The 27087-nt window shown below is 36.7% G+C and overlaps 1 protein-coding gene across 1 annotated transcript; it reads right to left on the bottom strand.

The window, feature by feature from the left end:
- Positions 1-1766: 1766 nt before the first annotated feature.
- Positions 1767-9803, bottom strand: LOC140843050 (xin actin-binding repeat-containing protein 2-like). Its single transcript, XM_073230443.1, is given in 5 exon segments — positions 1767-3047; positions 3050-3603; positions 5728-5861; positions 6160-6274; positions 7895-9803. Coding segments are annotated over 4 exon segments (1620 nt in total). The 5' UTR covers positions 6181-6274; positions 7895-9803; the 3' UTR covers positions 1767-2136.
- Between the last annotated feature and the right edge of the window lie 17284 nt (positions 9804-27087).

Raw genomic sequence — 27087 nt, 5'->3', positions numbered from 1 at the left:
ATTAGAGTGGGCCCATAACCTTACTAAATAAAATGGCATTTGGGTTTCTTAAGCATATTTGATTTTCTTAAACTTCTACATGTTGTCCAAGGAAGGTGGGGCAGCCAACAATTTTGATATGATACTGCTTCTGATTAAGAAGATTTTAAAACAATACTTTGTTGATTAAATGAAAGTGTAACACAAGAACAATTCATGTCTTTCCAGTTTTCCCCTGATGTGTATATTAGCTTATTTTAATCCCAAGTTTTAACCTAATTGAACAGTGTAGACTGGGCTACAAGATTAATTGGGCAGAATTCAAAGGGGACACCTTTGAAAAGCAAGTCACTTTTGTAAAAGATCTATGAACATTAAAAAACTATACATTATGTCTATGTTTGTAGTGATTGTTGATAAAGTACATCTTTCTCTAGGGAAGCTTTTGTATTATCTTAGCATAAATGATTGCAGAAACAATGTCATTTCTACATCATTAAGAATATATGAAAAGAAGTGCAAATGTGCAAAAATTCAGTTTAAATAAAAAATTTGCTATTGTAGTAGCTCCACCGCTTGCCATTTTCATGGCAGACTCTCACAATATTTAATTAAGTTGGGTAAATTTGCTTAGGACCTGAATTTGTCCCTGCAAAATTCATATACTGAAGCCCTATGCCCCAGTTTGGCTGCATTTGGAGATAGAACCTTGAAGGAGGCAGTGAAGGTTAAATGAGGTCCTATGGGTAGGACCCTAATGCATGAGGACTCGTGTCCTTAGGCGAAGAGGCAGAGACACCAGGAGGGCTCATGCACAGAGGAAGGGACTGGTGAGGACACAGTGAGAGGCTCCAGGAGACACCGAGCCTGCCTGCACCTTGACCCTTCGGTGTTGGACCTCCAGCCTCCTGAACTCCGATAAAATAAGTTTCTGTTATTTTTTCTACCCAGTCTGTGATATTTTGTTTTGGCAACCTGAGCAGACTAATCATTCAGACTGTAGGTATCTGTTGGAACATACTGGCAAGAGAGAGTCTATTTTACTTTCTAAAGAGAAATAGTTTTCAACACTGTATTTTGGTTTCATACTTAATAGACTAAGTCAATTTTGTGTTTATGTAGGGGAATATGGGATAAGGCCTGTTTTCATGTATGTACACTGTAAATAAATGTGAAGCTACCAATTTATATTCATGTTTTTTTCTCAGAATCGTCAAATGTATTTTCAGAAAGGCAGTATCAGCAGAATATTTGAAGACATGTTTTCCAGAGACTGCTTTTATAAGAGAAAAATTTAATATCCATCAACTACAATGAAAAAAATACCTGACAAAAATCAGTGGTATGATTTGTGTACTTATCAGTTGCATATGGTAAGCAATGAAAAATACCATGTGTATAATTTATTTAAGTAACTTCTAAAATCTTTCTAGTTCATTTGATTTCTGAGTATGGGCTCCATGTTATATTGGAGGAAAGTTGGTATTTTTCATTAAGTGTTTATAGACATATACCATGATAGTTTAATATGGGTAATTATTTAAAGAATCATAACAATTCTCATATCTTTAAAATGTAGAGCAAAAAAAGAATGTAAATTTTATATTTTCTAATAATACGGTAATTTTAGTATAGTATTTTATTTCTTTCCAGGATCATTTGTTTATGCATGCATGTTTGTGTGTTAAATACTTGCTCCATGACAAATACTTCCTAAGTTATGGAAAGCATATATGTTTAGAGTGTTAATATATATGGAAAAAAGTTACAGAAGTGTTTTGGTTTGTATCCCAGGTGATTGAATTTTATTTCAGCAGAAATTATAGGGAAGGTATAAGAATGATGATAAACATTAGCAGAGTAGAGTCCCCCTGATGATGCTGTCTGGCATGCTGAAAAAGAGAGCGGTACATGTAAGGGCCACTTGACAGAAAACATAGCCATATTGTTTCTTTTTTTTTCATTCCATTCAGATGAAAAGTAGATTCAAACCAATTGGGAAAAACATACGGTGTAACACAAGGAATATCCCACTGTGATAGACATGAGATTTCTGAACATTAAGCTTACAAGTTCTACTAAAGGTCATCAAAATCCCTAAAGTCCATGCCTGCGTGTTTCCAAGCCTAACGTCCACTGCAAGTGGCCAGAGATGTTTTACTCTGTGTCACCGTAGCACCTATTCCTTTTAACTTGCTCTTCCGCAGTGAGTTGTTCAAACTGGTCCTCCACTCTGGGAAACGAAGGCTTAGTTGCACATTCACTGCTCAGAGCATCAAAGCTTGTGTTTCCTGCTGCTCCTGCTTCACCATGCCAATGTTTGATGTTCTTCCCAAGTTCTCTTAAGTACAAACACGGCATGTTTTTAATTCGATCTACAGACTCTATTAAATCAGCATCCTCCTTCTTGGAAAAAGCAGCAATTTTCACAGTGTTAGAAAAGAGGAAGCGTAGATTCTTGTTATTTGAGTGGTTTTCTTTGATGTTTAAGGTATTTGTGTTAGGAGGAGAGGCCATTGAGCTGTTCCTCTTTCCTCTTAAGCTGCTACTGAGGACTGACTTGGGGGCAGACTGCACAGGACTGCCAGCAGTAGCTCTGCCAGCCTGCTTCTTGAGAGCCATAGCTGGTACATTCCTCGAGTACATCTCTTCAGATTCAAATGTATTTAGTAACTCAGAGATCCTGGATACACTTTCTAAGTTTTCAATCACATAGTCACTTGCAACACAGTTTGCTTCACTTGACAGTGGTAATAGATTAGGAAATTCTAAAATAGATGTCTTCTGCCTGCCATTATTCAGATCCGAGACTGCTACATAATTATTATTCTTCTTATTCAAATTCTCTTTATGATTTTCTGGTACCACCTCATCATCAGTGTCAGTAACCCGTATAACTTCTGCACCGTCAAGTTCATCACCTGGTTCATTTTTCTCCTCAGCTATCTAAACAACTCCAATATTATTCTTGCTAACATCCATTTCACTTTTCCTCTTATTCTTTATTTCTTCAGCCTCATTCAGATTATCTGGCACATTCTTACTCCCTTCCTTCTCATCTTGCTTTGCTTTATAACTTCCATTTCTTGGATTCCTGTAACATCTTTCTGACACATACGGATGGGCTGCAGATATGTCTCAAGAAGAGAAGTATCTTGCTCTTGTCCTTTATTTTCCAGAGTGTTATTGTGTTCTCTTAGTTCATCTTTAAATTCAGCAGATGCAGGGGCTGTAATTTCAGGTGGCCATTTCAGTTTGTTCATTTTGAGTTCTTCCTCAAGGGGAAAGGTTTTCTCAGGCAGCTCCCTGAATGGGGGCCAAATGATTTTTAGTTTTCTCCTCTCCCTGACTTTTCTCAGATCATCCCTTTGCCCTTTGCTGTTCTCAGCATCTAAATGTTTGTTAAGATCCCTAAGTGTGGGGGTGTTTTCTATACTGTTTTTACACATATTTGGTGCTTCATTAGGAATACAGTCCACTGAGCTGCTCTGAATTTTGCAATTCCATCGGTCTTTATGCTGTTTGTGTCCAAAACCTTCATCATAATTTCCTTTAGATTTGAAAAGTTGCTCTAAGTGTGATTTACAATATATTTGTCCATGAAGTGATGCATAATATCCCAAACTGCCAAAAAGTGAAAAAGAAAAAAGTTGCAATTTTTAATAAATTCTGAATATCACACACACAAAAATTAACTATTTGAACTTCCTGGCTAACTGGATTTTAAATGAAATGGAAAGCTCGCCTATGCAGCTCTTTGTCTGGCTTCTTTGTGGAGGTCACAGATAGAGAATCTGTTACAATTAATAGCAAATTTAGTTGAAGACAGCAGCATTGTTTTTGAACACCTCTGAATCTCCACATAAAAACAGATATATCAACAAGACAGCAAAACTTAAAACTTATGGATAAAATCTGTAACAGCTAAGTGACAAGGCATCTCCACTAATCCCAAAATACCAGGAGGTAAGGAAAAGCCCCCAAAGCCACAAGACTAGTATGATAGTCATCACATCTGTATGGCCGATAGCAGAGGGAAAAAAAGAAGGTGCCTGATGGACCTGAAAATATGAGACCACAGAATAGCCAGCCAGCATTTCCTGGAAAGTATCACATAACAATCAGAGAACAAGAGCTAAAATGGGGAAGGGCTTTGCCCTCACCAATCATCAGTAAATGCAAGGGCCCTGGGATAGGAAGACTGAAGAGACTAGAGATGTCAAATTCCCAAAACTGACCCACTGGAATCCCCTTAGAACAAGATCCCCATGCTGAGAAGAAAAAAATATGGGAGTGGAATGAAATTAAATTGAATAATGATGACAGAAATGAAAAAGAATGTCCCAAACAACATTGGGGAGAGGAATCTGGGCTGTGGGAAAGGAGAAAAGTATACATCTCTAGCGGTTTGTGAGACAGAAATTATAGGACTTGGTCACTGTTGGGGGTGGGTAGGGAATGAGGGAAAGGAAGGACTCAAAGGTGACTTCATGTGTCTGTCATTGAGTTACTCTGAATGTCATTTACTGAGAAAGTAGCATACAGATCAGAAAGTAAAAGGAAGGAATTTCAGTAGACAGAAGATAATGGGGCATATTGAATTTGTTCTACTTATGAGAAATCTAATTGGTGATATATACTAGTCATTGAGATAGAAGCATCTGATACACAAAGGAGGGAGCTGACTCATGGTACAGATTTCAGAGTTATTGACACATGAATGATGACTAAAGTTATGGGAGTGGATGTGATAAACCAGAAAGATTATATACAGTGAGAAAAATAAGTGCCCATCACAGAATTGTAAGCATCTCTACCACCTTGGTGATGGACAGAGAAAGAGTCCACCTACACAGGATTCTGAGAAGGAACCCCGAAGGCGGGAGGAAGACCATTATACTCTGGCGCCATAGAACCCCAGGGAAAAGAACGTTGCAATGACGGGTGGTTGACATTGTCAATTAAAGTCAGGCAAGATACAGTCTGAGAGATGTCCACTGGATTCAGCAAAATAATTACATTTCAGCATCTCAGACAATAGCTACAAGTGCTACATTCATTTAAGTATATTTACGTCAAGAGTTTTGGAGAAATGAGTGAGCTTGTCACTGGGTTGACATAGTGCTTCTGTTGCACCAGAGAATAAACAGAGTATTTATCTGACAGTGACCTTATTCTAAATTCTATGTATTTATTGATTTGTTTATGTAGATGCAGTAGCCCAAACATAGGTAAACTCCAGCCAATGACCTATTTTTGTGTATGAAGTTTCACTGGACTAGAGCAGGGACCATCAGTTTACAGCCACGCCCATTTGCTTAGCTGTCTGTGGCTGCTTTTGCCTCTACAGGAAAGTTCAATAGTGATGGAAACAGTATGACCTGCAAAGCTGAAAATATTTACTATCCGACTTTTACAGAATAAGCTTACTTACTCCTAATGTGTAATCTAGACTTTAGATGAAGGTAATAATTAATAAATCTTGATTTGTACAGTAACCCTTGATTTTTCTTATCAACGTGGATTCCATGTTTGGACAGAAGGGACCCTTCTCAATTTCACTGGGAAAGCACAATCTCAAAAGGAGGAAGGTCACAGCCATCCTGGGTAAAACGCAACAGAACACGAACACCTTTTGGTGGCTGTGTTAACTGCTGACAGCAAGATCTGGAAAAGTCTAAATCTTCATGTTATTAGACTAAGGCAGGTTCTCCAAAGATTTGTACCGCACAGCACACGATGCTTTACCTCAGTTTACTGTCACAGTTGTGGCATCTGAAGCAGGACTCATGGAAAATCTGCATGTCGGCTATGAGGCACTCCTCTCGATAAACTGTCTTTTGACAAAGTATACATATTTCCTTGTCTGGGGGCAGCAGTTTCTAAAAATGAAAATTTACAAAAGCTTATGAGGTGCTAAGTTTAAGCAGATTGTAAAAACAAAAGAGATGACAACATACTAATTGGCCATGTAGTGCAAGTAGGAAGCTCTCAGACTGGTGTCCTCATTGTGCTTCTCTGGACACAGCCCATCCTCAGGCTCTGGTCCAATCAATATTTCTCTAGTGTCTGTACTATTATTTATGCATTGAACAAGCTGACTTTTATTTAAGGAAACATACATGAGTAAAATATGTTCAGTAACTTCAATAAGTTAGAAAGAAAATACAGTAAACTCACCACAGAGAGCCCTGAGATCATTCATTCTAGATAACCGGACCCCTCATGGACATGAAGGTTTACACCCATCTTGCTCCAAAGTTTTAGTTCTTTAAAGCATGCTGGAGAGATTTTTCTGAAAGACATGCATATCTTCTTAAGCTAAGGATATTGCATTTGCTTAAATATTTCCTTGATGACTTAGCATTCACTCTCTGACACCAATTCTTAACTTTAATGCAATGAGACTTTTGAATACATCAAAATCAGGGCCATTTGTCCTTAATATAAATGGCTTTAGATTTTAGGGCTTTTTGGATTCTTGAGTCTGCCTTTTACAGTTTTCCTTCCTCCTCTTGCGCTGAAGCACCTACAGCCCCATGCGACCGCTCTCCTTGAATGCAAGTCCTGTGAATAATAGCAGTCATATTACTAGCCAGTGTTTGCATGTGGTTCAAAACTGGCACGGAACTTTCACCTCAGTATTGTTTTGACCCTCACAGGGACTGTGTGAGAATAACTAAGCTCTCATACTAGTTATATGAAAGATCATATGTGCTCAGGGATTTTGTTGCAAATAAACATACGCACTTCAGTGCTTGATGCTCAATTTGGGCTACTAAGTAATCTCCTTTGTGTGTGTGTTTTTTTTTTTTTTTTGGTTCTAGGAGGAGACACATTTCTCTATTTAACAGCAATTTTTTGTGTATTTTCTATATCTTTTCTAGCTATCTTCACAGAACTGAGCATTTGAAATTAATTAGACAGCTTTGCCTCATCATGCCAGAAGCAAGCATATTAGAAATCATATTAACTTGATAAACTAGACACATATGTTGCAAATAGGCTAGAGGCATAACTGCTCATCTCAGTGGTCATTTTAAGCCTGCTACTTCTTTCAGTTTCCCTAAAGAAATGGACTACACCAGTAATGCATGTTAATTATGTCAAACCCTTTTATTGTGAATCCTTGTTACTTGTAAAAAAGCACAGAAATGTAAAGAAACCAGCTATTCTCTGATGCTAAAAATATGTACTCAGTTCATATGTTTTAAATCTCCCTCCTTCCAAACCTAATCAAATGTTAAAAATGTATTGTCCATGTTCATCTGTGAATGAGGCCAATTGAGCTGTCATCTGGGGTTTAAGAAAGGAAAAAAAAAATCAGTGGCCTGAGGCAAAGCTAACTCTATCCAACTCAACAACAATAATTAAGTAGACAAAAGGCCTAATTTCATACCTACTCTTTTGTCAGAGATATCAATCAATAAAAACCCTTAAAGCACTTAGGAAGACTGTAAATTCCTCCTTGTACTACTATCAGGCTGCATGGAAATCAAATGCAAACTCTACTTAATTCTGGCAGTTAAAATGACCTCAATAATAGGTCAAGGGACATACCTAATATTGTCTTTAAAAAGTACTAAGAATGTGCTATAGGTGTACAATTATTAATAAGTGTACAGTTAAACATAATCATGAATACTATCACAATAACAGCTATTATTATATTATCAAAAGCCTATTTACCTTAACAAATAAATGGTCTCTATAATCTACATAATAGTATTTGTTATTCTCACACAGTGCAGGTGAACCATGTTCCATGCTTAAGAGAAAGTAGTAAAAGCAAACATTGTAAGAAAAGGGTGTCAGCAAATAGGGGAAGCTGTTAGTTTTCATTTAATATGAAACTGCAAGTCATCTTTGCTATGGCATGGGTTAATGTTACTTCACTCTTTCCAAACTCATTTACCACTTATAAATGCAGATTCTTCTTGGAAGGCAGTTCTCATCTCTGTTGCAGAAGAATCTGAGGTTGCATATCCCAGGTTTTTTAAGGACTCTTTAACTCTCCTGCCACGTCTCTTGAAAATTCCTCCTGAGTTCTTTAGGTGAATCAGAAACATCTAAAATGTGGCCAGTGATGACATCTTCATAGGTTGGTGGGGCATGCCTGAAGTCAAAGCCAGATTTGCCAGCTTCTGAGTTATGTGGTGAAGAAACTGTCATCTTCAACCCCACAACTTGACTCTCAAATGCATCCACACCTGAGAAATGCTCACTTAGGGACCTTGTTTCAGAGCATATGCTAGGCTGCTTAACAGGAATTTTTTCTTACAGTTCCCTAGGATGATTGCATGAAAAGCCTGTAAAACTAGAGTTCTCTGAAGATGTTAATCCAAATTCCTCCTTACAAAATGTACGACTTTCTTGTGTTATATTATGGTTTGCTTCTCCATTTACATAAACTCTTCTCTTTGACTTTGCTTCCAAAACTGGGCCATCCTCAAATTCCCTGACCATCTGTTTATTTCATTTTCATGGTCATTCATGAAATTTTCAGCCATTTGAACAGTTTGGTTGGCTGCTTCCTATCTCTGTGTGTGCTCTGACCTGAGGGGCCCTTCAACTTTGTGGATGATTTCAACTGCATCAAAACATTCGGTATCTGGCCCTATACACCCAGAGGAACTTATTCTGTCTTTGTGGATGTAAGTCACCCTTTTTCCTACTTTCCTAACTTCCTCTTGAGCTTCCATGGATTCTCTGAAGGAACTACTATCAACATGATTTACACTTACCAGTATTGTGATTATAGGTGGAGAGTCCCTACGACGAATTTCTATCTTAATTTGGCAACAAAGTGTTTCAGGAGATGTGATCTTTTTCAACACCTCCTCTGAGGACCTGATAGAGTCTAAGGACTGATTTTCAAATTTACGCCGCATGCTGGAGACATCCCCAGCTTGGATATCTACTTCAACAGCCTTGATTTCCTTTCCTTCTTCTCCTTGTGTGCTGTCCAGATTTTCTGTCTCAAAAAGAAAACACGCTGAACGAACATCCGCACCATGGATCTCCTCCTGTTTTACAGCTTGTGATTTGACTGTTTCTTCAGAGTCATCTTTTATGGTATCGAGGGGCCGAGTTTCGAAGAGCCAAGTACAGGCTTTGACGTCTCCCTTAGGAATTTCTTCACTGTCTGTCATTAATGAGACTTTTTCATAAAGAGACTCCATTGGCTGGGTTTCAAAAAGCCATCTACAGGTTTTGACATACCCTTTAATGATATCTGTAGCTTGTTCAATTTTACTTTCTACTTCCATATTACTAAAATATTTAATTGAATCAAGAAGTTGGGTTTCAAACAGCCACTTAGCAGATTTTACATTTCCAGTCTGTATGTCCTGAGCAGATATTCCTCTGATTATTTGAAAGTTACGAATACTTTCATCAAACTGGTCAATGGGCCTTGTTTCAAAAAGCCACCTGCAGCTTCTTACATCACCTCTTAGGATTTCTTCTTGCTGGACTGTCTTTACCTGATGACACTTTCCAAGGTGATCTTGAATAGCATGTAATGGTGTTGTTTCAAAGAGTGCTTTATTTAATTCTACAGCACCTCTTGTGACTCCTTCCACCTCTCTTATGTGATGCATCAAATTGAATTAAATTGTTTGACTCAAAGGTATTTGTGTAATTCCTGACATCTCCTCAGTCAACCTCTTCAAGTTTCACTGTTCATATGTACTCTTTTTTATCTTCCAGAGGTTGGGTTTCAAAAATTCACTTTTGGTGCCTAGCATACCCCTTTTCTTCTTCAGAGGTGGGGAATTTTTGAAGTTTTCCTACATCATGGCTATCTTGTAAAGCTTCTATTGGAAGTGTTTCAAATAGACGCTTGGTAGTTTGTACATCGCCCCCTACAGATCTTATAGGATCTGCGTCGGGAACTCCCTTTAGAATGTCTAATGGCTGTGTTTCAAACATCCAACACTTTCTGGAGACATCTGTACCCATAATTGTTTCCTTCTCAATCATGTCCTCTTCTGACTCTTTGATTTTCTCCAAAGGCTAAGTTTCAAACAACCACTTTGCCCTGCTAACCCCACCTTTGACCTTTTCTTCCATGGATATTTCTTGGATGACTTTAATTTCTGTGATATCCTTATTGATTGTGTCCAAGGGCTGTGTTTCAAGCCCTTGTGCTATTCTCACATCCCCCTTTTCAACATCTTCTCTGTGAACAGTTTTAATTTCTAGCGTTTGACCTAAACCATCTCTAATAACACAGAATGGTTGAGTTTCAAAACATTTTATGCTTTGCTTAACATTTCCCTTAATTTCTTGGAGCTCAGACCTGAGCTGCAGTAAGTTAACCTCATCCACTGTATGAAACTGTCCAAGTTGATCCAGATGTAGAGTTTCAAACATGTATCTCACAGTCTTGACATCCCCACCAATTATATCCTTTATGGAAGATACCCCTGGTTCTTCTTGACGTGGATGCATTTTATTCATTGAATCTAATGGCTTTGTTTCAAACATCCATCTGGCTGTGTGAACATCTCCTCTGGCTAGCTCAGGAATTTTCTCAGCATTTTCTTCAGTACCAGAAGAATGATCCCCCAGCATATCTATGGGTTGTGTTTCAAATATCCATGTGGTATATTTCACATCATCACCAGCAATGATTTCTTGATCAGCAATGCCCTTGGAGATGTTACCTTCCTCTGGAGAGCCATTGTTGATGGAATCTAAAGGCTGATTTTCAAAAATCCACCTCATGGACTGCACCTTCCCCTTCAGAATCTCATTCCACTCCAAATGTTCTCTTTCTGAGTTCAGGCCTTTTGGACAACTGACATTTATGTTTTCAAAAACATAACGGGCTTGCTGAACATCTGCAGAAACTGAGCTGCTTGCATTCACTTGATTAGAAACAATCTCAGAAACCTGACTGATATAATCTTTTTCTAAGTTCTTCCTTAACTCCGGATGGATGTGTTTATATAAATGGTTTAGCTCATACAAATTTCTTTGTTTAGAACATAATTCTTTGGAGACTGGTGGCATTCTAGGAGGGCTGGGGAATTCAGGGGACTGGGAAAATGCCATCACATCTATTGGAGTTTGAAGGCTGCCGGGTGGGGGAGGAGGAAATTCTTCTGTCCCTCCTGAAGGAACAGTATTATCTTGCACCAGTGTTGAGGAAGTGACCCTGTGGTCACTAGATCGTCTGGTCGATGTTTTCTTCCTCTGGCTTATTGGAGTACAAGAAGTCGAAGAGGTACCCACAATGGATGATGGCTTAAGAGTCTCTTCATAGTCACTTCCAATCTTTAAGAGAGAGAAAATCAGATGTTATAAAGATGAGTGTATTGGTAAAGACTTAAAAGGCACTGCCCTTCCCTGGTCCAGCTGCTATGACATCCCCACTGGGGGCAGCAGATGACATACTCCATCTAGAGGCCTACTTAGCAGCAATATTCAGTGTCTGCCTCTGTCTCTCCTATAAGCCATTTCTACGTTTAGAGTTCTACTCCCTATTCAATACATTAATGACTTAGTATTTTAACATTTACACATAATCTTGGCTATTTTTCCTCCTGTACTTCATGTGCTACGTAGAGTAATCTAGAGGGAAACAATAAAAGTCTTAAGATACTTTTGAGGGTTGTTTTCTTTTCCTTGGAATTTTAAACAGACCAGAGTAAGTATCTGACATTTAAAATTGACTTTGTTACTTTATCTAATGTTGGTTATTAAACTTTAGGGCAGACATACTTTTTACTTCCCTAATTTTATCTAGTGAGAAAAGTTTAAAATTTTCTCTACCACTTTCCTCACATAGAATAATATTCTCCTTAGAGAACAGAATAGGCACTGGTTCAGGATATTTTTCTGTTGGAAAAAACCTCTGCTAACATTCAATAATTTGAAAATGCTACGTATTTACATCAGTTTTGCATTTAATATGTTTCTGTGTAGAGAAATTGTCTTACCTTATTAATCTGCTTGGCTGGGGCTGTCTCTTTGTCAGAATAAAGGGTCTTTTCCTGAGCAAACTTTTCAAATTGCTCTTTTAAAACCTTAACCGAAATCTTCGGAACGTCTTCATCCTCAGGTGTATCAATGACTACAGACAGACAACACCAGGGATATTATGTAACTAAGAACCACAATGTTTGACAAGAAATTATAATACTAAGGGAAACATCCCATAATATGAGTTAATTAAAAAGATTCAAGGCACAGATGTATTCATAAGGCACTATTTCATTATGCAAGTTAGTATATGTCAAGAAATAGAAAATGGCAGTGATTATCTCTGGATGGGAAGTCATAAGTGATGAAACTGTTGTTTATTTTAATGTATATATTTACTAAATTTTCTACAAGCATGTTTTAGTTATTTATGCTCAGGAAAAATAATAAAAAGACAGCAGAAGAACAGAAAATACCTACTTCCTTAAGCAAAACCAAAATACAGATATAGTCAAGTAATATTTGGGTCACAGTTGGCTTAAATCTTCCCTTTTAGCTCTTTAGGGAAGTCAAACTTCTCGTTCCCCTTTTATAGGCAAGACAACCTATACCCATCTTATGCAAACTTACACCGACTTGCCTGTAATCTAATCTCATATCTGTATATTGAAGAACTGGACTTAAGAGTGCTTAAATCTATTATTTAAAGTAATGCAATCAAGATAATATTTCTATAATCAGGGAACTGGTACACACCAAGTGTTATTCTAGGTCTGTGAGGCAAGAAGCAATTCAGAGGTGACTGGTTTATTCTCTTCTAGACTTTGAGGATGAATACATCACAGGGTTGATGGGCAATGAACTATTTTAGAAGCTTATTGCATCTATTACCACAGTCAGAACCTAATTATATATAGAAATCCTACCCTGCCCTCTTTGGAACCGTGAGTCATAGTTACTATCCTACTTAGTGAGAGGATTGTGCTCTGGAAGTTCTCCTTTCAAACACAGGAGAAAGATATACTGGGATTAAATAATTCTAGATTGTTACCTGTTTCTTGAACATACTGATGGATCTGAGAAGCTTGGTTTATTTCCTCAGTGTGCTTTTCAAGATGAAAGACCTGTTTTAAATAAATAGTTGTTCTTAAGAAGTCAGATATTTCAGTACTGCACACACATTCTTCATTTCACAGTGATTTCCATCCAAGACTTCAATGCACCCTGAGAAATGCTAATTAAACATCTATCACTTATTTTAATGTGTGGACTCCTGCTGGAACAGAACATGTATGAATTGGCACCTAAGATGCATTCATTTTTAGGGTGCTTGCATTATTTGCCAGAGACTGTCAACTCCAAAGTGAGGGAAGACACTGATCTGTGTGGATATTAAATACATAAGGACATTAAAAGCAATTGCTTACAACAAAATTCTGGGAACTGTTTGGAAACTATTGTCTTTCTAAGTAGTCACCATTTCTGTTCCAACAATATCAATTTTGTGTGTTTCGAAAGATACTTCATTTCTTTCCATTTCCTGGCTGCTTCTTGAAATGTCGACCTGGCTGCTATGGATCACCTCCTTAAAATGAATAAATGAATGAGTGAATGAATAGACAGTGCCTTAATAAAAGTCTGCAAAGTTTAACTTTTTTTTGTTAATGCAGTTTCAGTGATAGAGTCTTCTGGGAAAAAAATAGGGTTGCTCAGTATCATAGTTTGTTTGGCTGCTGTAACAAATTACTACAAACATAGTGGCTCATGACTGCACAACTTAGTATCTAATGGTTCTGTAAGTCACAAGCCCTGAGTGGGTCTCACAGCTGAATGAGTGTCGGCAGGTGTCACAAGGCATGCTTTAGGAGCCAGTATTCCGCCTGCTCTTCTTAGTAAGTAACAGTATGAGAAAAGTGAACTGCAAAAAGAAAATGCACATCCTTGATAAAAAAGAAATACATTTTGTTGTTTATCACCCAAATTTTCATGTTATAGAGAGACATGCCAGTCTTCAAGTTGGCCATTTAGTTTGATGACACTGCCAGAGTTCTATTGAAGAATATAACCATTAAGCATAACTAATATAAACAGACTATAATTACGCTAGCATGCATCTTTCACTCTTTATTCTTGATCTTGGTTCAGTTAGTACAGGTGACCCTGGTTAAACTGGAAGCTTAAAGTTCCTGTTCATCCAGCCCTGCTGTTCCTACAGAATGTGATACGACACAAGTATATAATTGGTTGACTGATAGATATCATGAGGCAGTTGGCATCCTGCTAAAAATCTTAACATCAAAATACAAGGATATAGACAGATGACTCCCCAAGAGAGCATGACTTTGAACTTGTTTGAAGTTGGGAGTTCACCTTTCTCTTGAGATCTACATGACTCTAAATAAATACTATTTTTGAGGTCTGATTTTTAAAAATATGTCTTAGAGAAAAGTCAGATGAGCAAAGCTGCATCATTATTATAAGCCAAATAGGAGCACTAAAGGGTTTTTTAAAAATACAGGGTTAGTCTTAAGCTCTCAAACTCGAATAATTTAAACCAAGGGTAAGTTTCAAATTAATTTATGAGATCTGACTTGTTATATATTTATTTCTTTTTACTAGTGGACTTGTAGTGTCTGGCTTTTTTCTCCTAAGGGTATTTGGTAGATGGGGTGAAAGTTCTGATTAAGTAAGTGATAGTCAGACATTGACTGAAAGGTAGATGGTAGATCTTATCTTTTTACACCTTTCCAGGAGGGAGAATCAAGAAAAAAAGTTGAGGCCCTCCAAAAAGTCCTACAGAAAATTGAAGGCAAAATGTAAATTTACACTTGAAAATTTAGATTATATTTCATTAGATGTGCTAATTAACAAGATGGAGGAATCTTTTCACGATATAAACATTTATCAATTCATGATGATGTACATTTTAAGTATAATTTTGTCAGTTATACCTTAATGAAGCTGAAAAAAATGTAGATGATCTCTCATTTAACTGAAGCCCAGTATAAGTTTTTTCCCAAGCAGAATGGCTTTCTAGTCTGTGTTAATGATTCACGTGTATCCAATGACATTTAATGACATGACTGGCACACAGTATACATTAAGGAAAAGTTTACTTAATGAATGAATGACTGAAATAGCAAATTTCTATTAATAAACTATTCATCCAACATCCTATTTGCCAGAGAATGTCCTAGAAACTGAAGATAGAACAATGAACAAAACATGTTCTTTACTTTCTCAAGAGGGAGTATAGAATATAACCTATATTCTTTAACTTCAAAGAATCATAATTTTATAAAAGAAGAAGCTTTGAATAATCACGTTTTATATAAGGATATCAGTAACATTAGCCTAGAGGGAACAATAAGAATCCTTAAAGACTGCAGATAGAAAAAAAATCATAACAAGTCTTTAAAACTGTGCCAAGTCTTTCCATCTGTAGGGATATATGGAAATATTCTATGACTTTCTTATGACACACTGAGAAAAATTGGAAATAATGATAAAAGAGCAAAGGACAGTAGGAGCTGACCAGTATTATGACCTGACCAGTTTAAACACTGGGTTCAAATTCCACATGGCAGTGTAACAACTGAAGGGTCAATTTTTTTAGAAGTGGCAAATACTTTTCAATTGGTCATTGTTCCCATCACTCACTAGTTTTAACACAAAGTTCATGGTTTTAAAAATCTGCTGGGAACCCATCGAAATTTCACTTGCTGATACTTGCTGCTTATTATCAGGCTGAAGGAATAGTGTTAGTGATGTGAATGTGTATGTTGAAGACAAATGCAAAGTACTGGGAGTAGAAAAATACTAAATAAGTGTATTTTTGACACAAACTTTAGAAACTATCATTTGTTGGAGCACTTTATACTTAATGTGTATCTACTTGAGTGAAAACAATCTATGCCTGTCATCTCTACATATATTGTCTTGTAGAAGATGACACAATATAAACAGGCAAGGGTACATAAGTTTAGTTTAGAGTTGTACACTTCTACTCCAGCGCTTATGTTCTATTACTAAATAGAACTGTAACTGCTACACTAGTTTGTTATGTTAGTGTCAATGTATCAATTTTACTGCCCCCTGGTTACTATAATTTATATAGTTGGTCTTAAAATATTCCAAGATTTTATTTCCATCACTTACTATGTCTCATATTTTGTAACTAGTTTAGTTTAGATTTTCTTGCCAGTTGCTGGTGTCTGTAGAGTGAAGGGTTAGCTAAAAGGATGGATGTCATAATGCTCAGGGAGAAATCAAATGACACAAATAAAGTGTAACCAAGAATTCTGGCCAGACTACCATACATAAATTCATACAAAATAATTAATGAATTTCATAATTGGTTTCTGAAAATGAAATTCAAGTGTAGATAAGGCTTTGAGAGACAAAAATGCAGTTTTGTTCACAGGTGGATTAACCAGGAGGCAGAAACAGGATTAGTACTAACTTCCTCCTCTACTAGGTATTGTAATCTTGGGAAAGTCACTATATCACACTTCAACTACTCCTTTTTTTTTTTTTCATTCTTCTAGTAAAAGAAAGAAAAACATGACAAAGCATGCTCTTATTTGGGAATCTCAGAGAGAAATATGGTACAATGGCAAAACAATATTGTAATGTTTGCATCACTCATACCAATTTGATGTCAGCTCACATATTAACTAAATTTACTACAAACCTCTATCCCCATACATGCTTCTCCTCAGGAGATGACCTCAGTATAGGGAACAGTTCGCTTCTGCCTACCCAGCCTGCCATTGTTATTATCGTTATAGGAAAGACATTATACATTTCAACCAATAAAAACACAAGTTCATCCTAGCATAATAAGGAAAGAAACGGTGACTCTTAGAAGTATATCCAATAGGAAAAAATGTAATAAAAGACTGGCAGAATATAGTACATGATAACTACCTCATTAGGAGTGGAAAAACCGGTTTGTGCTCAATGTCAGTGATTCAGTAATTTCACCCATCACTAATCTCATTTTTAAGAAAACTACAAAGGGTTATGATGTACCAATACTACTTGCATCTGTTAGTCAGACACAAACAATACCAATAACGTGCTATTTATGTTAGCAAAACTGTCAAAGGAGTCAAGGTTTGGAAGAATAATCAATTATTTATTTTAAGCGATGGACATAAAGATTTGTGGTTGATGTATTGTGTTTGTCTAGACTTGGAAATATTCCAATTCAAATATATATAATTTTGCCATGAGTTTTCTTTATTTTTTCTAAATTTACTTTAAAAAATTACAGTATAAATATTGACATCCCTAGGGTCTTAGCTTCAGATTAAGGCTCTCCCACATTCACTTTTGAAATCTTCACTCAAAAATTATTTTCTCTTTAAAAGCTTTCCTGACATTTTCATGTATAGAATACCTATCCCTGCCTCTTTTCATATTCCCATATTGTCAGTATACTTCTTTGTTGTCTACTTATCATATTTAATAGTCATTTGATAATATGACCCTCTCCTTTAGCTGAACTCATGCATCCTTAAATCTCAATGTTTAACTTTGAGAGTAGACGCCTCCCCAAATATCAAGGAGTGTCTGCAGGAGCAAAGAATCACATCTTTTTTCTAGAAATGTAAAATTTGTATGAATTTATGAAAATCTAGCTTAAACTTTGATATTCTAAATTTATTCCACATAAATCCTATGATTTTATTTTTTGGTATTTCCGCTGACAGTCTTGGAAAATGAACATTTCTTAATTGGTCAACAGAGTTACTGAAGCTGATGTTTAACAGTAACATGTCAATCACTTCACAAAGTGTTCTCAGGAAAAGGCCCCTTAATGGCATTGCAAGTGATCAGAACATCCATGGAAGAATCTGGGTAGTGCTGGGGTGCTGCGGAGAGGACCCGGAATCACCGGGGGGAAGAGAAACCTGGACCAAGAGACCGAAAAATACACAAAGGGAACACACACACACACACACACACACAGACACACACACACCACACACGCACACACACTCACTCACAAAGGTAAAGAATCCTTCACAACAGGCAAATATATTTTCAAATAGCCTTTTTATAAAAAGGTCTTTCATGGTACTATGCAAACTAGTTTACATATGTCCTTCCTCTAGTGAGTTGTTAGTGACTGAGCTGATTCTGACAAGTTGTCAAGCATCATGTAGAAACTGCAGTACAATGCCTTGGGCAGAATTACTGACATCAAAAAAAATAAGCTGAGCTATTTATGGTGACAATGAAAGACACTACTTTAACCTCATTTTTAATTCATATAGAAAAAAATGAGTGGAAAGGAGAATCAAAGCAATTTCAATTCCTGATCTTTTTACATAAGTCAATATACTTGTAAGTGAAGCCTCCAGTTTTATATGGTTCAGCGGTAGCCCTGCCCGAAGCTGTGAGCAGGCGCTAGTTGGATTGCTGGATCCTTAGACACTGATGGTGCAAAACACCAAGAAAAAAAAAAAAGTCGAGGTGGTGACTTTCTCCTTTGAAATCACTGAATCTCTAAACATGAATCATCTTATACAGCTTCACCTGAGCATTTAGTTATTTTACCAAAGCTACTGAACACCAACTATCTCCACAACATTGTGCTAGGCCTAGGCAGTATTGTTTTACTAAAAGTTTCTATGATTATTTCTCTACCTACCAACTATCCATTGTCTATCTCTATAACTGTGTAATATGTAAAAATATACACACATCTGATGGAAGTAAAAATGCTCCTGAAATTCCCTTGAGTTAGGACTTTTAACATATATGGATGCATGAATTATGTAGGTTTATTGCATAAATCTCTTGAGAGAAGTATTATCATTCAGTTAACTTAAACTCTTGACTCAAAACAATTATGCTTTGGTCATATTTATAAGGAGAAAAAAATTTTAAATAAAAGTACTTAATTTAAAAGTAGGAATATTTGACTTCAAAACAGAGGTCTCTGAATAAGCAACGACAACTTAAATTGCTAGAACTCTTAACTACTCTTTTCCTTCCAGAAAGTATATATAGAGCCATACCCCAGTGTCCAAAAATGCTTTAGATTCATAAAAAAGAACATATAAAAGGTGCACTTCCACTGGGTGATGAAACATATTAGTTATATAAGTTAACAGTATTTATTTGACAAAGTAAAAAAGCAGGATATATAAAAATATTCAATTTGCAATAAAGGACACTTTCCAGAAGTTTTATATAGATGTATGTTAAAGACATAGATGTATACAATATTTCAATCTAACATAGATATAAAACACTTTAAAACCAAAGAGTCACTGGAATATAAACAAACATAAAAGTAGAATAACAGAGGCTAAAATGTAGATTTTCAAGGAGCAGTGAAATTCCCAGTAAAAAATTTCAAGAAAAATGAAAATATTTTTTAAAAAGAGGTAACATATATCTTATGTTAATTAATGCAAATTAAAATAGAGAAACAGGAGAATTCTCTTCATTCCTACCCCTCCCTCATCACTATCCAACTGTTTTATTGGCCCTGCCAATCTATTTTTAATAATCTCTTGAGTCAATCAATGCCCTTTGTACCCTAGAAATTCTGACCCATTTAAGTCTTTGTGTATTCAATCTATTTCAGTAGTCTCCTAATTTATCATCTTCCATCTGTGACCCTCTTTATATCAATCCTACACAGTCAGAAAAATCTTTCTTGAATGCACATCTACTTACCTTATTCCTCTGTTTATATTTTTTCAATTTTTCCATCTTCAAGACTGACTTAAAGGGAAGTCTTTAGTGAGTACTTTAGTGCATGGACCACGCTTATCATGTAAATATAATTTCGATTAAATATATCCCTTCTAACCAAGACTGGAATGAATTAAAGAACTCTAGGGAATCTATAAAATTTGATCCAGAAGAAAAGAGGCACATTATAATTAGGGAGCTACTTGGATAAAATATGACAGACATTCCTGATAGGCTTCTTAACTTTCAATTAAAACAGTAAAAAGGAAAGAGAAAGCAGCACAAATCAGCATGAATTGCTGAGAGAGAGAGAGGGAGCGTATTTGTGTTCTTATGTTTGTGAAAAAGAGGTGAAGAAGAATACAGACAAAATGAGGAAGAGCAGAGGAGGAAAGAACAGGAGGAAGTGAAGGGGGAGAAAATGTGCGGCGCTTTGTGCAGCATTTCCAGGAGCGCTCATCACGGAGCGCAAACCAACGTGCACCACGGTGTCGGACGACACACTGCACAGAGCATCCTCTGGGCCAGGAGGTGATGCAGTTTCCCCAAATAACAGGGAAAGGCTGGTTTACTCCACTATTTCAGGTTGCTGGGACCAAAACCTGGAGGTCTTCCCCGAATACAATGTGAAATTCCTTCCGGACCTATGCAAGCTGTAGTCCTGACTCCACTCCACTCCTACCCCTCTCAGTATGTATCTATCCATGCACCACACCTCTCAGAACAGAAGAGAGAAGATGGAGCAGGTAGTTAGGTTCCTATGGAAACACTTCAGAGAGTACACGGTGAACTTTGTGTAATTTTTCATGCTTTTCACCATACAAAAGAAAGTACACACACTGTATCTGACAACCTAAGTTAGTACTCTATGGTACAAGGTGGAAGTTTCGATCTCCATTCAGCAAATTTGGGTTGGACCAAAAATGAAAGATTTTTGATGCAGCTCAGAGGGAAAAATGAAAAAAGACGTAGAAGACGTTATAAGAGGAAAGTGTTCGTGATGGCAGAATAAGAAAAGTTCACCCACACTATCTGAAGAAAACACCAACCCTTAATCAATCTCAACACAATGCAAGGAAAGGAAATAAATCAAGGTGACGTAGGTAGACACCGTTGCAGGACGGTACGGGGCACAGACCTGATGAGGCAAACTGATGACATAGCTTTTAAAATTAGTTGAAAATTTTACATGTTATAGTCTATGTGCTCACAAAGATGCAGGAGGAGAAGCATCTACAGAACTGGAACAGGTGTTATTAAGGAGAGAATAGGAGAGAATGAAAGAATGGGAAAAATCAAGGCTAAAATAGGCTGCCAGAAAATGCAAAATTAAATAGAAAATTAAAATAGCATTTGCGACAGAGAGCACATATGAAAAAAATAAATTCAATCAAGGAAGCAGGGAGTTGAGAAAAATTTGTCAAGCAGGAGTAAAATCAAAGAAAAGAAAATGATGACCTAGATAGTGATGGATATGAAGGACAGAGATATGATCAAAGAAACATACCTGCTTCAGAGGAAGGGAGGGAAAGATAGCGAGGTTGTAAGGAATTCAATTTAAAAGAAAAGAGAAAGTTTTCAAGCTGAAGGAAGATATGAGATGACAAAACAAAAGTGTCATCAAGACACCTGGATGTGCCCTTATACATTTTTGAATTTTAAAGATGAAAAGCAGTGAATAAGGAAAAGACAAGCTGACCTCACATTCTTTGCTAAGACATTACGTACTGTGATGGAGTGGAATGCCGTGTATGTGGTGTTTTGCCTTTGTTTTTATGAAGGACATGAGATTTGAACGAAGAATTCTCTTTATAGACTAGCTTTAGTTATTTGTGTATGAGGGATATAGAGCATGTTTCAATATATAAAAAAACTTCTCAAATAAAAGAATGATTAGTAAATCCTCTCTGGGGAAGCAACTCTATCTACAAGCTTACAAAAAGATCATTCAAAATCAAGACTAGAACAATGAGAAATGTATTGTATAAAAAGACTTACTACTTGAATTAAAACAAAACAAATATGGTAAATGCAGTTCCAAAATTGAATGTAAACCCCCGAAATTGAAAAACATATATTTTTAGTATTGATGACATTTATATTATCTTAATGATTTAATAATTCAGGGCTCTAATCACAGCTTAAAATAAAATCTGTGACATGAAATATCAAGGGTGGAGAAAAGCATGGGAAATAAAATTGAGTTGGACATATAATGTATTTATTCAACCATTTACTTAAGCATTCATTCCTTGATTAAGTCATTAAACATTAATTGAGCACCTGTACATAAAGTGCTCTGCAAGATATAGTGTTTATAGTGTGAACAAAACATCCATGTAAATACATACATACATATATATATGTATGTATATATATATATATATATATATATGATAAGTTTATGAAGGAGAAGAAATCATAATGAAAAAGAAAACACTTTAATTTGAGTGATCAAGGTAAGCACCATAATGTAGTAAACGAATTTTAGATTTCATCAGAATAATAAATACAGAAAGAAAAAAGAGGGACGTGAAAATCTTTATAAACCAATAGGGTCCATTAGCCCAAGAAACATTAAAATTTACAAAGCTATGTTAATTGAAATGCTGGCATCGAAGCCAACATTCATTTTAGCAGAATAAAAATGACCATTCTGAATCAAACAACAGTGCCTAGCAAATGTAATGAAATGGGAGAAATTACCCAGAGTTTGGAAACTCAAATAATTGGGAAAAAAATTATTTCAAAGCTCACTTTATACTTCACTGCAAAATATATTCCAAGCCAAGAAAAAACGAATAAAATACTGAAGTCTAAATGTAATAAATAACTATAAGAAATAGAGGTATGTATTATTTTCAAAGTTATATATAGTCAATATTTCATACAGCACAAGAGAGTGGGCATAAAATAAAGCTTTTCTTCTCACCTAGACACTCAAGCCGTTTCATTATGGACAAGAAGCTGCTGTTCAGTTTTTCAAGTGTTTTGAAATGTTCTCTGTGTGTAAAAGCATAATGTCTTCACATATGCATAAAACACATTATACATATATGTATATGTATGAAGCCATACTTCTCATTTTTAAACAAATGGGAGACTTATATACCCCATCATTTTACACTTGCTTCTTTTAACCGAACAATGATGCAAATCCATTTTCATATCCAAAGCAAATAGTCATTCACCATAATTACATTAAAATATTTAAAAGATATTGATCATTCCAATTACTGAAGAAATGTATTTGACAACATCCACTACCCACTTATGAGAAACTTTCAACAAAGTAAGAATAGAAGGAAATTTTCAAAACTTCATAACCAGCATGTAAAGAAAATTCTATAGCTAACATCACAATGATAAAAAGTGAATACTTTAACAGAATTCAAAAGTATATCAAAAGGATCATACACCATGACCAAGTGGGATTCATCCCAGGGATGCAAGGATGGTACAACATTCGAAAATCCATCAACATCATCCACCACATCAACAAAAAGAAAGACAAAAACCACATGATCATCTCCATAGATGCTGAAAAAGCGTTTGACAAAATTCAACATCCATTCAGGATAAAAACTCTCAGCAAAATGGGAATAGAGGGCAAGTACCTCAACATAATAAAGGCCATATATGATAAACCCACAGCCAACATACTAAACAGCGAGAAGCTGAAAGCATTTCCTTTGAGATTGGGAACCAGACAGGGATGCCCACTCTCCCCACTGCTATTTAACATAGTACTGGAGGTCCTAGCCACGGCAATCAGACAAAACAAAGAAATACAAGGAATCCAGATTGGTAAAGAAGAAGTTAAACTGTCACTATTTGCAGATGATATGATACTGTACATAAAAAACCCTAAAGACTCCACTCCAAAACTACTAGAACTGATATCGGAATACAACTTTGCTGTATTCCGATACAAAATTAACACACAGAAATCTGTAGCTTTCCTATACACTAACAATGAACCAATAGAAAGAGAAATCAGGAAAACAATTCCATTCACAATTGCATCAAAAAGAATAAAATACCTAGGAATAAACCTAACCAAAGAAGTGAAAGACCTATACCCTGAAAACTACAAGTCACTCTTAAGAGAAACTAAAGGGGACACTAACAAATGGAAACTCATCCCATGCTCATGGCTAGGAAGAATTAATATCATCAAAATGGCCGTCCTGCCCAAAGCAATATACAGATTTGATGCAATCCCTCTCAAATTACCAGCAACATTCTTCAAATGAACTGGAACAAATAATTCAAAAATTCATATGGAAACACCAAAGACCCCAAATAGCCAAAACAATCCTGAAAAAGAAGAATAAAGTAGGGGGGATCTCACTCCCCAACTTCAAGCTCTACTACAAAGCCATAGTAATCAAGACAATTTGGTACTGGCACAAGAACAGAGCCACAGACCAGTGGAACAGATTAGAGACTCCAGAAATTAACCCAAACACATATGGTCAATTAATATTTGATAAAGGAGCCATGGACATACAATGGCGAAATGACAGTCTCTTCAACAGATGGTGCTGGCAAAACTGGACAGCTACATGTAGGAGAATGAAACTGGGCCATTGTCTAACCCCATATACAAAGGTAAACTCAAAATGGATCAAAGACCTGAATGTAAGTCATGAAACCATTAAACTCTTGGAAAAAAAACATAGGCAAAAACCTCTTAGACATAAACATGAGTGACCTCTTCTTGAACATATCTCCCCGGGCAAGGAAAACAACAGCAAAAATGAGCAAGTGGGACTACATTAAGCTGAAAAGCTTCTGTACAGTGAAAGACACCATCAATAGAACAAAAAGGAACCCTACAGTATGGGAGAATATATTTGAAAATGACAGATCCGATAAAGGCTTGACATCCAGAATATATAAAGAGCTCACATGCCTCAACAAACAAAAAACAAATAACCCAATTAAAAAATGGGCAGAGGAACTGAACAGACAGTTCTCTAAAAAAGAAGTACAGATGGCCAAGAGACACATGAAAAGATGCTCCACATCGCTAATTATCAGAGAAATGCAAATTAAAACTACAATGAGATATCACCTCACACCTGTAAGGATGGCTGCCATCCAAAAGACAAACAACAACAAATGTTGGCGAGGCTGTGGAGAAAGGGGAACCCTCCTACACTGCTGGTGGGAATGTAAATTAGTTCAACCATTGTGGAAAGCAGTATGGAGGTTCATCAAAATGCTCAAAACAGACCTACCATTTGAACCAGGAATTCCACTCCTAGGAATTTACCCTAAGAACGCAGCAATCAAGTTTGAGAAAGACAGATGCACCCCTATGTTTATCACAGCACTATTTACAATAGCCAAGAATTGGAAGCAATCTAAATGTCCATCGGTAGATGAATGGATAAAGAAGATGTGGTACATATACACAATGGAATACTACTCAGCCATAAGAAGAGGGAAAATCCTACCATTCGCAGCAACACGGATGTAGCTGGAGAGTATTATGCTCAGTGAAATAAACCAAGCGGAGAAAGAGAAATACCAAATGATTTCACTCATCTGAGGAGTATAAGAACAAAGGAAAAACTGAAGGAACAAAACAGCAGTGGAATTACAGAACCCAAAAATGGACTAACAGGTACCAAAGGGAAAGGAACTGGGGAGGATGGGTGGGCAGGGAGGGACAAGGGAGGGGAAGAAGAAAGGGGGTATTAAGATTAGCATGCATGGGGGGAGGGAGAAAGGGGAGGGAGGGCTGTACAACACAGAGAGGACAAGTAGTGATTCTACAACATTTTGCTATGCTGATGGACAGTGACTGTAATGTGGTTTTTAGGGGGGACCTGGTATAGGGGAGAGCATAGTAAACATAGTATTCTTCATGTAAGTGTAGATTAAAGATTAAAAAAAAAAGAAAAAAAGAAAGAAAGAAAGAAAAGGGGGATTACTCGTTGATAGGATAAAACTATTGGTAAATCAAAGATTAACGCATGCTTTAAATATCCTTAATTTTGATCACTTAAAGGGTGTCAGATGATCGGCTATGGAGGTACTCTTTTCTAATAATATTCCTTTCTCTTAATAAAAATAAAAATTAAAAATTAAATAAAATTTTTAAAAAAGCAGTTCCTGTGTGCTGACCTCCAATGAGTTCTACACAGTGGTATAGAGGGCATGTCAAAGTGTGGGCAAAGGGTCTGTTTGTTTTTATACAGAAGATCAAAGCCTAGCTTGGCTACCCAGAAAATGAACTAAGATACGATATGAGGAGGAGCTTCCGGCATCAGCACTCTCTGGAGGACTTGTGCCGGGGGATGATCATCAAAAAGCCTCCACAGGGATCCGGGCGATGCTGCGGTTGTGGCTGCGTCCATCCCACCGTTTCCTGGACTTGACACTGGAATGATGAGGGAGATGTCTAGGCTGGCATGTGCATACAGTGAGACAACGAATTTGAGCGGATCTGTACTGTTGGAACTCAACCAGGAGTTGGGAGGGGTGCAAGTTGTAGCGCTCCAAAATCTTACGACTATAGACTATCTATGGTTAAAAGAACATATGGGATGTGAACAGATCCCAGAAATGGGTTGCTTTAATTTGTCTGATTTCTCTCAGACTGTTCAAGTACAGTTGGACAATATCCATCATATTATAGACAAATTCTCACAAATGCCTAGGGTGCCTAAATGGTTTTCTTGGCTTCACTGGAGATGGATGGTAATTATAGATTTGCTTAGTTTATGTCACCGTATTCCTATTATGTTAATATGTGTGCGCAAGTTAGTTAGTAGTTTAAAACCTATACATGCTTAAGGTACTCTACAAGAAGATATGTCAAAGAAATAATCAATCCTCCCATGTTTTCTTCTATATGCTACCTCTATAGCTTTTCTTCTTTCTTCCTAATTACAACCCTTAAATAGAATTCGTGCCTCATATCGAATTTACCGAGCATCATAATTCCTCCAGGTGGTAAAGATACCTCGAGACAAGTGCTGGGCATAGAAGCCACAGGGCATAAATCTGCAAAGAAGTAAAAAGCTAACCTTTGCAAACAATATGGCTTCTCTGTCACTTACCAACTTTACATTTCCCTGTATGGCCCCGGAAGATGACTGGTTAGCCAGAGACGGGTAAGATTCCTCAAGGGAGGAACAACCTAAGACAGGCACAGTCGCAGGGGGGCCATCAGGTGAGAAATCGGGGAACAACAGTGGTGAAGCTTAGAACCTCACCCCCCCGCCTGTTTTGAGAGAAAGCTTCTGCATCCGTGGATGTTTTACTGCCCTTGTCTAGCTCGTATTAGCACATAGTCTACAGGCACACACCTGATCATGTACAATTGCTCTCTTACAACACTAAACTATGTTTTCTACCTTTATCTTGCATCTACCTACCACTTCAGCATTTTATTTAAAAAAAAAAAAAATAATAATAATAATAATAATAAAGGGAGAAATGTGG

Source organism: Manis javanica, chromosome 3 (assembly GCF_040802235.1).
Source record: "Manis javanica isolate MJ-LG chromosome 3, MJ_LKY, whole genome shotgun sequence".
NCBI lineage: Eukaryota > Metazoa > Chordata > Mammalia > Pholidota > Manidae > Manis > Manis javanica.
Note: the sequence above shows the minus strand (reverse complement) of the source record. Positions and strands in the feature narration are given on the sequence as shown.